At 41.1% G+C, this 16291-nt stretch overlaps 1 protein-coding gene across 21 annotated transcripts in view; it reads right to left on the minus strand.

Annotated features, from left to right (window-relative positions):
- The window catches only part of Macf1 (microtubule actin crosslinking factor 1), a 354064-nt gene that overhangs the window by 228665 nt on the left and 109108 nt on the right, over positions 1–16291 (minus strand). For 19 of the 21 annotated variants that reach the window (XM_087215006.1, XM_087215007.1, XM_087215005.1 and 16 more), the window contains one exon: positions 372–433. In XM_087215006.1, coding sequence (XP_087071132.1) covers positions 372–433 — 62 coding nt within the window. Of the gene's footprint in view, positions 1–371; positions 434–13150; positions 13367–16291 lie in introns of those variants that run through there. The other 2 variants (XM_087215003.1, XM_087215000.1) reach the window with 1 other exon arrangement.

The following is a 16291-nucleotide window of genomic DNA, read 5'->3' on the forward strand; positions in this document are numbered from 1 at the left end:
AAAAAAATAAATGAATAAATAAAAATAAAAATATAGGGGTATATCAAACAATTTTTTTTAAGTTGGCAATAAAGTGTTCTTAGAATCATTCCAAGCATCCTCAACCTCAGCCTTCTGGGGTAGTAGCATATAATATGGTTGTTTCCATAGCCATGACTATAATGGAAGGAAGGAAGGAAGGAAGGAAGGAAGGAAGGAAGGAAGGAAGGAAGGAAGACAGACGGACTGGAGGGAGGGAGGGAATATGCACATCTTCAAGACTGGCACAAGGCAAGCAATGTAAACTATCCAAGAGAAGGGGAATTAGACTCAGCTTAGGAGCCCTAAGAGGTGCTAGGGCCACATACATGACATACATGAAGGAGTCCTACCTTCATCAAGTGCTTGTTGACCCACTTGGTGAATGTTTTCTTCTGAACCCGGTCCCGCTCATCTGCAAAGGAAACAGAGAAGAAGGGCTCAGGTATGTGCAAGAAACAAGTTCTGGGGCCGGGGATTTAGCTCAGTGGTTACAGCATCTGCCTTACAACCGAAAAGTCCCAAGTTCAATCCCCAGTAAAAGAAACAAGTTCCCAGTCCCCTGCTTGCCCACACCTGTTTTTTAAGGACCACTTTAAAATGTTGATTCTTAAACCAGGTGTGAGAGTGTATGCTTGTATCCCAACACTTGACAGGCTGGAGCAGGAGTATCACTGCAAGTTTGAGGCCAGCCTGAGCTAAAAAGTGAGTTTGAGGCTAGCCTGAACTATATAGCAAGATGTCTCAAAAAAACAAAACAAGTTGGGGATTTAGCTCAGTGGTTTCGCCACCTGCTGCACAAGCACAAGGACCCAAGTTCGATCACCGGTACCAAAAACAAACAAACAAAAAACAAACAACAGTTGTCTTTAACCACAGAACGACAGGACAGTCAGTGACTTATTAGGAAGGCTCGGTCTGTCCAACTTTTCTCTGTGGTTCTGACCATGCTGTTATTTTACAGATTAGAATCATGTGCTTTAAAAATCCTATCACAGCAACATCTCCTGAGCACCATAATCTGAGCAGAGTAGGAAGCACAGTGATTCTTGATTGCTTCACAACAAGCTCTAAAGGTCAAAGCTGTGAAGGCCATCATAAGGAGTGGGGAGGCCTTGGCACATGGGTTTCATCTCTCTCTCCATCCACCAATCTGCTTGAGCAATGCTCCACTGTCACCTTCCCCTGCCCCAGTTATTTCCTGCATGCCACCTCCCTCACCAGCAGAACTCTCAAAGCTGTCTAGTTTACAATCATTGCACATCTGTTCCCTCCCTTCCTTCTCCTAAGAGGAAACAGAGGCAAACTCCCCTACTTTCTCAGTTGTTTTCACCTAACTGTCAATACCTGGCCTGACTTCTCCAGACGCCCTGTCCTGTAGAGGACTCACTTTTTCCTACTCCAGCCAGTTCTCCAGAGTCACTTCTAGAATATTCAGCCCTGATCCTTTTTTTTTACTAGAAGCCACACTATAAACAAAGTTAGTATCTTACATACATCTACAGTATTCTTGAGATAATGGAAAATCCATTACCTCATAAGATAGCACACCAATTTAATAGTTCTATTAAGTGCCATAATCTGCTTCCTTTAAATTCTACCTATTGGATTTTATGTGGGACTGTTAAAAAAATTTTAAGTCGACTCTATTTTTCACTTTAGGTTTACAAATATTTGAAGCCAAGATTCTTATTAGATTTTACCACTATCACGCCAACATATTTTGATCTTTTTAGCTACCAATTCAGTCATCTAGTACCTACATCATCTTTTTCAGGCCCATGTCACCTACAAACTAAATCAGAATCAGTTGGACTAGTTCCAGCTAAATCACTGGCACTAATACCATTTATTTTCTCTGCATGCTACTCTATTTCTCTTCCTCCTTACCTCTCCAAGTACTATTTATTCTTTAAAATCCAATCTGTTCATTCACTCATTTATTCTTTGGATAAATATTAAGGACCAAGCTGATAGGTACTTTAGACTCTAATAAAAGAAATATTAATGTAGCTGGGCATGGTGGTATATGCCTATAATCTCAGCACTTGGAAGCCTGAGACAGGAGGATAGCCGTGAGTTTGAGGCTGGCCTGGGCTACATAGTGAGTTCAAGGCCAGCCTGAATTACATGATGAGACCCTGTCTCAAAAAAAAAGTCACAATCCCTACAAAGAACTTCAATGCCGTTTGATATGTGCTGTAACAAGTAAGCAGACAGCACTCCCCGAGTAGGGAAGGGAAACATGGAAGGTAGTGAAAGTTTTCCAGAAGCGTAACTAACCTTAAAAGATGACTAGAAGTTAACCAGAAAGAGAAGGGAAATGGGCAAAGTTGTTACATGAAGTTATTATCTCATACAAATTCAAGGAGACAACAGCTTATATTCAGAGAAATGCATAGAATTAATAATGGTTGAAAGTCAGGATGTTTATTAAGTAATGAAGAGACTTAAAAACTCGGTAAGATGGCATGTGCCAAATCATGACCTTTCATATTGTGTCTTATAGGTAGGAAGAGGCACTGAAAGATTTTAAATAAGAGACTGACATGATCAGAGCTGTGTTTGAAAAAAATTATTCTGGCTACCTTTCCTGACAGCTTCAGTTCCCAGTAATCTCTTTGTCCTCCAAATTTTACAGTACTTACTATATTAATCACTAAATCAGCATTTATATAATTTTAATATTCTTATTCTTACATCACCAGTGAGATCATTAACTTGTTGAAGAAAAAGACCATGCTTTACTTTATTTACATCACCCACAACATCCAACAGCTAAAGCTTTACAAATCAAGATCTAAAAACAAAAACTAAAACAAAGAAAACTTTCTCAATTGGCCAGTGTATAAACAGAAGACTGGCTAAATAAAAAATGAAATAAGAACTGAGTTACCTAGAAGAATTCAGTGCAATATGTAAAAACCTCAAAACTCTAGTAAGTATCAGCTGTGTGCTGGGATGTGCAGCCATGATGGAAACATTATAGCTAACTGGAAGTTCTGACCACTACATTTTCACCAATAGCAGACCCATACTGCTTAGCTACACTAACTACCCCCATCATAAGCACCTCTGATTCTAGTTTTACAAAATTCTCACACCAAAGACACAGGTTTTGTTTCTTGGTTTTTTCTCAGAATTTCTCTCATAAAAATTATACAAACAGGGCCAGGGATTTAGCTCAGTGGCGCCGTGTTGTGCTTGCATCCCAAGCGCAAGGTCCTGAGTTCAATCCCCAGAGCCAAAAAAAAAAAAAAATTATACAAATAGGTCATATAATTCACAAATGAAAAAAGCTGACAAATTTTCTTTTAAATTAGTAGATTCTGTTTTGTGGTTTTTTTGGTACTGGAGATCGAACTCGGGTCCATGCGCTTGCAGGGCAGGCTGCAGAACCACTGAGCTAAATCCCCAGCCCTAAAATTAGTAGATTCTGAATAGGTGGAATTTACTTGACTTCTTTTTGGTCCACTGCCTTGTTCTTTTAGACTTGAAGATGTGAGTTGTGTGACTAAGTCTTTCAAGCTCACTACCCATAGGTTTTTCTGTTCATCTCCTGACTTAAACATCAGCATAAGGGGCTATTTTGCAGTGCCTACCTACATTTTAACAAGGCCTTCCAAGAATATACTGCCCTAGAGCAGTGAATCTATGGCACGCCATAGCGGGGTATCTGTTATCAATGAAAGCTCTAAAAGGTTCACCTGCAGCTGAGCCTGGTGGAGCACACCTGTAATCCCAGCACTCAGGAGGCTGAGGCAGGAGGATTGCTGCCAACTCAAGGCCAGCCTGAACTATATAGCGAGACCCTGTCTCAAAAAATAAAATAAAAATTAATTAATTAATAATAAAAGGTTCACCATCACTGCCCTAGAGAAACTTGATAGCCACACATCAATCATGCTTCTCAAAGATAAATAACTGCCTTTCAATTTTGGAGGAAAAGAATCAAAGTATATTTTCTGAATAGAATTATTAAAAGCAACATGACTACATGCCCTTCCAAAACCAGCTGAGCTATATGTTCCCCAGAAAAGGGTTTCATAGAACTCCTTTGCCTGTAGGAGTGAAGGATCTTTTTTTAAGATCCTATGTTAGCAGGCTTACCAACTGAATGAAAGCTCATTTCCTAACTTAACCACCAGCATAACAGGCTATTACAGTGCCTACCTAGAGTTCAACAACAATATTTTAGCAAGGAATTTCAGTGGGAAAACCAAGAAAAACCTTAACTATTACACAGAACTTCACCATGCTCGAAACAGCTCAGACTTTCAAACTATTCAGCAAGTTTTAGGTTTGGCTTCCTATACATAAATCCCTACTTCAATTCTAGGCCTAACCTAGCTCACTCCACCTAACAGTGAAGGTAAAATTCTCAGAAAATACCCTTATGTGAGAGGGCAAAATTCATTTGGAAATTTCTTATAATCTCAGGTCTAACAAAGGTATTTATCTAGTATCTTGGTTTTTTGTGGGGGGTTTTTTTGGTACCGGGGATCAAACTTGGGTCCTTGCACTTGCACAGCAGGCAGCAGAACCACTGAGCTAAATCCCCGGCCCTATCTAGTATCTTACTTGCTTGGTGTTATTAATTATTAAATTTCTAAATTATAAGGCTGTAATTGGAAGGATTTAGTACTTGTTTTCAATTTCATTAAGACTACCACTACACTGCATGCCTCTGGGCACAAAGCTACCAATATCTACTCTAATTTTCTTTGTTTCAGTTTCACTGGCAGAGATGTCCCTCCTTGTAACCTAAGTCCATCCTTCTATCTCACATCTGGATCCTACCTCTTCCCTCTTCTTGGGAACTTAACTCAACAAGTATCCCCTGCCTGCATACCTTCAACTCCCCCTCTCCGCCAGCTCTCTTCCCTGGGCTTCCAGAACAAGTATGATGACAAAGCTCAGACTCTACTTCCTCACCTCCTACTCACTGATCTGGCTATAGCTTCCAACCCCACAGATTCACTGTTCCTGCTCTGCCCACAGTCACTGACTACCAACCTAGTGGGTGGTTTTGCATCCTTTCTCATTCGAATTCTCTGTGTCAGAAGACAATGCTGATCATTCCTTTATCTTTTAAACCAGTTGTTCTTTTTTGTGGTACTGGAGATTGAACCGAGGACTTCTACACTGAGCCACATCCCCAGTCCTTTTTTATTTTTTAACCTTAAGACAGGGTCTTGCTAAATTGCCCAAACTGGACTTGAACTTGTGACATCACCCCACTCCTGCACCACGCCCCCGGCCCTCTCAGAGTGCTGGGATTATGCACCACCATTCCCAGACATGCTCTCCTTGAATCTAGTGTTCCTCCTCCTTTGGTTTTTCTCTCTCTTTTGCTCACTCCTTAAATGTTTATTCATCTTTGGTCCTCTATAATTTTTATTCTATATTATAGCTTCTTAAGATATCCATGGATCTCCATTGATGGGCTTGGGGTGGGGATCATAAAAACAACAAAAGTATATGCAAAGCTTTTGGTGTTATAGTGGAGGGGATCATTGCTTTTAAAAAATTAAAAGTTAAGAATACCTATTCTCTACCTTCTCCCAGAATGATTTAATCTATTCCCATGGTTCCAACTATAATCTATACACAGATAATTCCCAGATCCATATCTTCAGCCCAGGTCTTTAACACCACTCTCACATATCAAATTGCCTCCTAAAAATTTCATGCTCATCTCAAACTCATTCATCTGAAACAGAACTCTTTTTGTTTCTGACAGATTTCCTTGGTACAATCCATCCTTCTCAATGCTGCCAAGACTTATTTTGTTATGGTCCACCTTAAAACCCTCCAATGAGTCTTTATTCTGCCTATATATTAGTAGTAAAAATCTATTGAACACATACTTATGTGCTAAGCACCTTTCATATATTCTTTCTAATGCTCAGCAACCCTTTAAGCATTACTTTAACAGAGAGATAAAGTCCAGAGAAGATAAGCAACTTGTCCAAAACCACAAAGTCAGGAATGGACTCACATTTGAACCCAACTCTTTCCAGTGCCAAACCCTGATGCCTCCATTCAGGATAACATTCAAACTTTTAGCTTGATATGATTCCTTCCTGCCACTTATTTCTCTCCACCCTTCCATGAAAACTTTTAACTTGCAGCCTTTTTTTTTTTTTAATCCCCCAAATGGGGCATGTTTTCTTGTACTTTCATGCCTTTGCACATACTGTTCCTTCTGCATGGAATATACCTCCCCTTTTTCATTCTTAGCATTCAATTCAATTCAACTGTCACCGCCTCTAAAATATTTTCCCATCCCCTACATACAATGGTTTAGGTGATTATTGTATAATATCACAATTTACTAGTCTCTGTCCTACTCTACAAGGAGCAATTTGAGAATAGGAGTGGTACAGAATGAAAGCTGCATTTGAGATGCAAAGTTCTATGTTCTGATCCAACAACCTAACCTATCCACAAGGTCTCACTACATCATGAAATCATTCAAAAACAAATGAAAAGAAAACCTCTGCTTGTTTCCCTGAGGGCAACCAAAAAAATCACAAGTTCTTAGGAAGCCCAGAAGCACCAGTCATCTAGAAATCTAAAAGGATACACCCAAGCTGACAGAGAAGGGGAAGAGGGTGTTGAAATAGGTCTATTCTGTGACCTTATGAAGTTTACAATTAGTAGTAAGAGACTATTATGTAAATAATTAAAAACACTGAGCAAATAAGCTATCAGATACACACTGCACAAAATGATACTAAAGCATAAACACAGAGTTAAGTAATTCAGTCAGAGAGAAGAGTTCAGGGAAGGTGGGAAGGTGTGGTATCTGAATTAATTCTTGAATGACAAGTAGGATTCTGGCAGGCCAAAAAGGGGCTAAATAAGGCATTCCAAACAAGAAAAAAAACATCAGCTGTGATTTGGATATACCTAAGTAAACACCATATGTTTAGGGAATGCTATGGCTAGATAGATCATACGTTTAGTAACGTAATGAGAAAGTAGGCTAGGAAGGTTACTAGATGAGGTCAAATCATGGAGGACCCCGATAATGACAAGTATGGGCTCATTTAAAATCGACAGATGTTACTGAAGTTTTCTAAACTAGCATGTTTTGGGAAGATAGGCCTGGTTTGGGGCTGAAGGCCAGACTGCACCATAATTATACTAAGAGGTGGAAAAACCACTTAGAGATCTACTGTGACAGACAAGAAAAAAAACCAAAGGCAGAGGCAGCAGGGAAGTAAAGAAGACAAAGAGATTCACAAGACAATGTAGAGCCAGAACCAATGACCCTTAAGTATCCCTTAGATGTGGTAGGGTAAAGAAAGGGAGAGTTCAAGACAACTGTTCCTAGCCAGAGAAATTAAAGAAGAGTTTTATCTTTAGATAATAAAAATAAGAGGCACAAATTTGATGTGGGTAAGTTGGGTCAAGTAAAAGACAAAGAACAGAATGTTAGCAAGAGCTTCCAGCAGATAGTTGAAATCTTAGGTCTACAGTCCAGAAAAGTGGTCAGAATTGAAGACACAGATTCCATAGCTGAAGCTATGGCAAGTAGAGTACACAGCCTGTTTCAACAAATTTTTCTAACTCACTACTTGATCCACATAGCCCTCCAGTCAGAATCCTTGAGTGACTATCAAAAGACCAAAGGATCAAGTCCAGCTCTTTAGTTTTCTTATTCAACAAAGCCCTCTACAGCCCTATGAAACTCAACTCCTATTTCGATTTACTATGTTTTAGGTACAGAGATAAGACCTGTACCTCTCAAACCTCTAGTCTTCATACTCAGCTACATCCCAGCCCTTTTTTATTTTGAGACAGGGTCTTGCTAAGTAGCCTAGGCTAGGCTAGAACTGGTGAGCCTCCTGCCTCATCCTCCCCAAATACTGTTGGGAGTGTAGGCATGCATGACCAGGCCTGGCTCCTTCCAACAATATCTTTATATTCCTCCCTGAGTGACTCAACTACAACCTTTCTGATTCCATTGTTTCCAAATATAATTTTCACATCCCTGCCTTTATTTACCCCTTTCACCCACCTGGAATATCTTTCTTCCTCCTCTTAGATTATCCAAGTAGAGGCCTCCTTTCAAGATCTCGATGAAAGCCCACTCCTCCCTGACTATTTCAGCCACACCAGCCACCTCCTTTAAGGGCCTGTGGCACTTAATAGTTTGCTCCATTTATTTGGTAGGTGTCGGATATCTCTGCATGTGAGTCCCATTTCCTACCTGCTCTGGGCCCCTTCTAGTCAAGATCCATATTTAGCAAATATACACTGAGAGCTCAATACATGTCAAGGTTATAGCAATATAATTAATATAATATAATAAATATAATATAATAAGTGGAGATTCAGCTGCTTAGATGAGCTCAAGCCACACATGAGAAGGCATACCGGGGAGCGGCCCTACAAGTGTGAGGCCTGCCCCAAGAGTTTCGCCAGATCTGATCACCTGACACAGCATCAGAGTCCATAGAACATTTCGCCTAGGACTGGAGCCCAGCAGTCTATGAGGAACCATGCACAGATACAAAATTCCCTCTGAGCCTTTGCTCTTGTGTCCTACCCACCACTGCACTGACACATAATAGATGCTGGATGTTTGTCAATGCTTTCTTTGAAGTTTTTAGTTTTTCTAAAGCTCATGAGAAATACATGTGTTTTTTCATGAAAACTGAGTAATAGGGTCAGGAATGTAGCTCAGCAGCACAGCAACTGCCTAGCAAGCATGAGGCCCTAGGTTCGATTCCTGATACCAAAAACAAAAAAACGGAGTAATAACAATTCCATAAATATAGAAGCACTTTTTCATTCCCCTCTCTAGGGCAATGCTTTCTGTGTGCTGTGAGTCTTGGATTTTGCTCTGTAAATTGGTCAAAACTATATCGTGCCAGGTGTGAATGCCCACAACGGATGTCAAGAAAAAGGGGAGGTGGGAGTTAATGAGGTAGAGTGGTGTCATGTCACACTTGGTATGCCAGAGACCAGAACTGTTGCAGAGACACTGGAAGGTCCGTGTGGGCATTGGCCTGTGAACAGACTCAGTCCAAGGATTCTGGTGGACCAATGCATCCCATGTGAGGAGTTCCTATGAAGTCTCCCCAGTAACAATGGCTCTTGCCCAGGAATGATCACCAGCTCCTGCAAGGAGCCTGTGGACTTAATGAATTTCACTCTAGGACAGCTCCAAGAAGTCCTTTTGACCTTATGGCTTGATTTTGCTCCTCTGCTTAAAGACAGGGTCTCGATAGTTTCAGTTTCAATAAAAGTCATTTGTACTACTGTTGAATTTGATGCCAAAGTGTAAATCAGTGTCTGACTGTGAGTGCTATAATATATTATAGTAGAATGGGAGCTGCATGTGTCATTAAGTGTTTGATATCTGACTCAAACCTAGAGGCTGCACTTGTTGAAAAAGTGAGATAAATTTAATAAACATTTCTGATCCAAAAAAGCACAAAGAATTGTGTGAGGCCTATCTCACTTAGCATTTGACTTAATCCTCACAATGCTATCCAAGTGTGCATTACTTATCCTCATAACTCAGAAGTTTAATGCTCAGAGGGAGCATTATTATTATTATTAATTTTATTATTATTCATTATTATTAACTTTTCTAAAGTTACACAGTAATTAGAATTAAGATTTAAATCCAAGTCTGTCAGGCTCTGTCAGACGTGTGATCACTACATGCTACTGCCTCCATGAAATTATTATAAGGCAACACAATATAGTCCTATACAGTCTCCAGGGAAAAGGAGAGATACAAACTATCACTGTAATAAAAATTCAAGAAAGACATCCAGCCAGGTGTGGTGCTGCACACACATAACCCCAGCATTTGGGTGGTCGAGGCAGGAGAATAACTGTGATCACTTCAAGGCCAGACTGCACTACATACATAATGAGTTCAAGGCCAGCCTGGACTGCATAGTGAGAGGCTATCTCAGGAAAGGGGGAAAAAAAAAAAAAAAAAGAAAGACATCTACCACCAACGGTTAGTACAGACTGAGAAAGTCTCAATGAGGACTGATTGGATTTATGGAAGTGAAAACTCTAGAAACTTCAATGCAAATTTAAATTTTTACCTTGTATCTTAGAAAAATCTGATCTATATCAATGACAGTTCTCTGGACTATTAGGAATCAGAAAACATGGGGTAGGGCCGGGGATTTAACTCAGTGGTGCCACGCCTGCCTTGCAAGTGCAAGGTCCTAAATTTGATCCCCAGTACAAAAAAAACCCTGTAGAAAACATGGGGCAAAAGTTATATAAGGAAATAAAACATGCTCACACTTAGCAAGCCCAAGGCTGAGGGTTTGCTGACCAGCACCCACATTACCAAAAGAGACAGAAGCCAGGGTGGTAGCAAAAGAGCCCCATAGATGGACGGAGAGACATACATAGAGAATGGAAGAGAGAGAAAAGATAAATATTTTCTAGAATACTCACTGGAAAAACTAAATATTTCATATTACAAAGAGAAACAGAGTTTTAAGAATCCTCAAAAATCATCTTAAAGTCATCAAGGCCCAGAGAGATTAAAGAATTTAGACAAAGTCACAGGGGCACAACCAGGTCTCTACAACTTGGATTTTCTGATCTCTAGTCTATAGCTCTTACCTTTTTCTGAAACAGTATCCATCTCCTGTCATTAAGCCTGAATTACATCAATAAAATGAGTTTGGACTAAGCCAATGGCTTTACCAATCTATGAACTAGCCATCTCAAACATCCACCTGGAGAGCTTTGTAAAAAGTACAAGTCAAGCAAACTGTGCAAGAGCAGTGTCTGTATCTCTGGACAAAATTCAACCACGCGATGCATCTCTGGCTCCCTTCTCAGAATGGGGCCACAGGCCTGTGGCCAGCATCTAGGCTCACAATAGGGAGCTACTCTCTCCACCATCAGGCACCCTAAGCAAAGAAATAAAACATATGCAAAGGAGTCTTTACTCCAGCAATCCAGGTGTCTTTTTGTGTGCCTGGTTTCGTACAGGAATAAGTGATGACTAACACTGTTTAATATTATAAACATTGCATACACATTACTACAACTGCCAACCAGGATTTATTAACCCTTAAATAGGAGGTACTGAATTAAATTCATGATTCGGAGTGTATTTTTGTTTGTTTTTGAGACAGGGTTTCCCTACGTACTTCAGGCTGGCCTTGAACTCAATATGTAACCCAGGCTGGCCTCTAACTTTCAACGATCCTCTTGCCTCAGCCTCCCCAGTGCTGGGATTACATCGGGCACCACCACACCTGGCTCAATAAAATTCCTGATTTCCTTACACTTCTCTGTTGATTACAGAAAAAGAGCCTTTGGGCTCTACACTTATCTCTGAGCACTTTCTGATATAGATTACTAAGGCTGGGCGGGGGTGGTGCATACTTGTAATCCTAGCACTCAGAAGGCTGAGGCAGGATTGCTAAAGCCAGTTTGGGCTACACAGTGAGTTCAAGGCCAGCTTGGACTACACAGTGATACTCTGTTTCAAAACCAATAAACAAACAAACAAACAAACAAACATACATACATCAGATACAGATTACTCTTTCAGGTCCCAGGGTAAAAAGGCTAGATAAAAGATAAAAGGCTAAAGAGCATGACAATAATTGGCTAAAACTGCCACCCTTGTGCTCCAAAAATAGTATAGCACCAATTAATTTCTTAAAAACATTGGAAGCACTGGCCTAGCAGTCAGAAAGTATCTGCTAGACATGGCAGCATATACCTGTAATCCCAGGACTCAGGAGGCTGAGGCAGGAGAATCACTGCAAGTTCAAGGCCAGCCTCAGTTACACAAAGAGTGAAAAGCTAGCCTGGACTATATAATGAGACCCTGTCTCTGAAAAAAAAAAAAAAAAGGACAACAACAAATCAAAACCCCAATCCTAGCAGTCAGGAGGTATCAAAACCCCAGTTATGCTCCTCTCCTCTCCACTTCTTCTGAGGTCCCCTCTCTATCAAAATGATGGTGATTTCAACGTTAATAAAAAATTTGCCTAATTTGGATCATGATTTTATTCCACTTTAGAGACTCAAAAGTATAAAATAAAAAGATAATAGATTATTAAACCAGTGGTTTCCCAAACTTAGATCTCACAGGCTAGTAAATGTTCCAAAGAAAGTCTAACATGAAGTTGCAAACTTTTTACTTTGCTATGGATATCTTTAAAATTTACCATCTAGGGCTGGGGATTTAGCTCAGTGGTTCTGTTGCCTGCCTCGAAAGCACAAGGACCCGAGTTCAATCCCCGGTACCAAAAACAAACAAACAAAAAAATAAAATTTACCATCTAATAACTATGCTTCATAAAATAAATGCTATTTTAACATTAAAAAGTAGGAAGACAATTTCAGAATAAAGAACACTTCTTTAAGTGATTTTAGCTTCATGAAAAGCACACTACATCCCTCTTCTACTTTTCATTTTACAAAAAGATCAGTGAATTGATGCTTAGTCCAGTACCAGTTTGTACATCCTATAGTTTGGAAATCAGGAAACCTATGGCCACTTGCTCAAGGTCAGAGAATGTTATTTAAAGAATGTTATTTAAATGAACTCTTTTCCCTGTCAGAGGAGATCTAAGTCATAGTTAATAGGATTCTCTCCCTAGCTAGCTCTTCTATAGGTCCCTGTCCGCAGATCATCTTCAACTGTTTTTCTCTCTGTTACACTGGCAGAAGAGAATGTAAGAGAATTAGCAATAGGCCCCAAAGAGGAAACATAGGCCATGACTCCTCCCTTCCACCACTCCCAGCTTGCTCAGGGTAGACTCTGAACGTAAGAAACCAACTTCTGCTAAAAATATACCCTGGACTTTCAGCACCATGCAACATATCTTAAAAGTAGCTTCCTGACACAGGCAGAAAGAAGCATGAGCATGAATTCAGTCTCTATAAAAAGTTCCACTTCCAAAGCTTGAGCTCTTAACTGCCAGTCACTACAAGCTTAAAACGTTCCCCAGGAAGTAGGGAACCCCGTCTATCTCACTCCACATTTTAATAAGCCCAAAGGTTATAACACCTTCAGGACTTTAAAGGCTGTGTATTCCTATGAGTCAAAGAGAACAAGGCCTATATAGGATTCTCAGGCCCAGACAAGAAAAAAAACCCCTCACATACTAACCCATACAGCACATGAGGCAAACCAGGTGGGCGTTGAACTCGTGCTCATCTTGGTAACTGGGCCACATGGTGACCCAAGTCAGTCGGCCCCACCTAAAGGAGGATGTCCTGAAGAACCTCCAGCTAGTGGCCTGGGCACCCCCTGCAGGTCCTCAAAGAGGGCTGTGAGGTGAAGAGAGGCAGGCAGCCTAAGAGCTAGGCAATGAACAGAGAGAAGAAACAGAAGTAGCTCCACCCACAACTTCCTACTGACCTCCTTCTTCCCTTGAGGTCAGAGAGGAAGCTCCTCCCTAGGGCACTTCCAAACACAGAGTCTAGGTCTTCAGGCAAAGAGCACACTATCCCAAAGTGGCATCAATTCAGCATTCGCAGACCAACAGCACATTCAGAGGTGGGAGCTTTCATACATAAAAGTCCAGTCAAAGTATCAAGGAAGCAGACAGAAGCTGGTCCTTGAGTTACCTTCCATTTGAAAAGCAGAAGCTTGTAACCGGGTAAATCTTCGACTGTTGCTGAGAGCTGGGAGGCTATCATGGTTTACTGCCAAGTCAGGAACAGTGCACCCATTGCCCAACTACCTGCTCCTCAGGCTTGCCTCTTCTCAAGCAGTGCATCTAAAGTGTGACCGAAACTGAGAAGGTCTCATGATAGAGCAGGCACCTACGATGTCCACTGCCAAATTTCCTAGATTCCAAAGGGAGGCTCCCTTCCCCGAACTTTTGGCTGCCCAAAGGGAAGAGTCACAGATGATTCCTTGTACTTTAGAGAGCACCCCAGGACCAGCCATCCTCTGGCGGAGATTAGCTCCGTAGACTCCAGCAACTTCAGAGTTACTGTTTGCTTGTGTTCCGCTGTTTCCCCTCTGCCTGCCAGGAATGGCATCCCAAAACCTCCTTCCTCTTCCCAGATCCTCCCACTTTGTCTTTACAGTGAGCACACTTAACTCAGCTGTGCCAGAAATCCCTTTATCCATCAGTGGAAGGCTGCTTGCTTGTTTGTCCAACTTGTTTTCCGAGTCTTGGCTAATTGTACCAGACACTGGAATGTTCAAGAAGCACAATGAAAGGCTTTTTCACTCAGATAGCCCACCCCATCTACTGCTTCTTTACAGTTCTGACCCAACTAGAGGTTTGAAGAGCAGAGCCTCTGTGGATGCTAGGACAGACAGACAATCCAATCCTGCCCTGTACCACTCGAAAAGGCCCCACTCATGATAAGGGTCTAATCACCGGCCCTCTCCTCTAGCTCCCTAAATAGAACAACTTCTTTAGGCTAATGCTGCCTTCAAACCTGTTTCCAAAGGCAAGGAGGGAGGGGCAGCACCCAGGAATGCAAGTTTCTGGATATCAGCCCAAAAGACTACAAGTGAAAACGAACAAACATCAGCTTACCTAGTAGGCTACTCGGTTTAAGTAAGCCCTGTGACCTCCACAGTCACCTGACAACTTCCTTCACTCCCGACATGGCATCCCTCCCACCTACAAACTCCTAATAATCCTGTTACTGGTTACTAAGAAAGGGCCTCACAGCTGACTTTATCCTTCCTTAACTAAGCTCTTGGTCACCCTGATAACCTATGGCAAAAGTACTCAGTTTATCCCCCTTATTACCTACTTCTTAGCCTTGGAGAAGAGTCCTCCTACAAAGCTACCTTGCCCTAGGAAAAAGAATACATAAGAAATAGGAAAGAGAGAAGAAAAGGGATGAACATTTCCTGATTCATATTTAGTAACATTTTCTTTTATCATACTGAAATTCCCGGAGTGCAAGGACTCTTGTTTTCATACCTCAGTCTCTAGCACAGTTGGTTGGCACTAAATAAGTTAAGCTAAAATTAACTGAGTATCTACTTTAACTGTTTACAGGTAATGTGCCAAGAACTTTCAATAGCATTTCATTTAATCCCAACAACAGTTTTCTAAGAAATGAATTATCATTTTAATTTCAATGACAAAATACACTAAAATATAAAAGGTTAAGTAGCTTGACCAAGATTAGCGATTTATTTGCCCTTGGGCCCGGGATTTAGCTCAGTGGCAAGGTCCTGAGTTTGATCCCCATCCCTGGTTGGGGGAGGGGGATGACAGATATTTATCTGTCCTGCTCCAAAGTTGTGTTTTTTGTTATACTCTGTTGTCTCTGAGAGGGACCTAACCCAGAAAAACTAAGCTAGGTGTAAGAGCTGCATATATATATGGTGGTACAATATTCTCAGGGAAATTAAGAAATAAAGTCCTAACTTTGGCTGACTGGAGATTTAGGGTACATCTCAAACAAATATATGGGGCAACTTCTAGAAAAATTGAATAGGTTCTGGGCTTCAACAGTGAAGCTGCTAGTGACAGAAGAGGACAGGACTTTGATCAAGACCATCAGCTCTTAATTATCCAGGGAAGATGGACTGGTAAGGTGCTTATATAGGCCATTCTACATTTTTGCCCAACTTTTCATCACTTCACGTTAAAAGTAGGAAAAAGTGAATCTGGCTGCTACCAGTAGATCTTGAACAGTTGAGTGGAGGGAAAAGGCTCAAGCCAATGTTAGACATATGGCTGGAAGTTATCAGAGAATTTATAGCTACTGGCTTTCTTATAATAGCATAGAAAATTAAAGCTATATATTAAATTTCTTTTCTAAAATGCCAAAGTCAGCCAGGTGTGGTGGCGCATGCCTGAAATCCCAGTACGGGGGAGGCTGAGCCAGGAGGATTCCACAAGTTCAGGCCAGACTGGGATACACAGCGAGTTTAAGGCCAGCCTGGAATTCACGACGAGACCCTGTCTTTAAAAAACCAAAACACCCTCCCCTGGTTGCTTTTGCTGTCTTCTGCTACCTTGAAGCCAGTCAATTATAGACTGAAACCTCCATGAACTAATCATTTTTTAGCCATCCTTTTCTTGAGCAAGTTCTAGTAAAGAAATCTTGCCCAGTCCCAGTGCCTACATATGTTGGCTCCATTCCTGGAAGTTCCTCTGGCAGCTTTCCACCTTGTCATTTTGCCTCTCCACTCTCCCTTTCAGATATGCAGCATATTCAGGAAGAAAACTTATCCTCCCCACCACTGGGTCCTCCCAACTATCTGCAAGGGTCCAAAGATTCTGCCAGTACTAGTAGCAAGAACTCTTCTTGTGACACGGATGAC

This window comes from Heterocephalus glaber, unplaced genomic scaffold, assembly GCF_053883595.1.
Source record: "Heterocephalus glaber isolate CG9 unplaced genomic scaffold, H.glaber_assembly_v1.0 deba00001452, whole genome shotgun sequence".
Classification (NCBI taxonomy): domain Eukaryota; kingdom Metazoa; phylum Chordata; class Mammalia; order Rodentia; family Bathyergidae; genus Heterocephalus; species Heterocephalus glaber.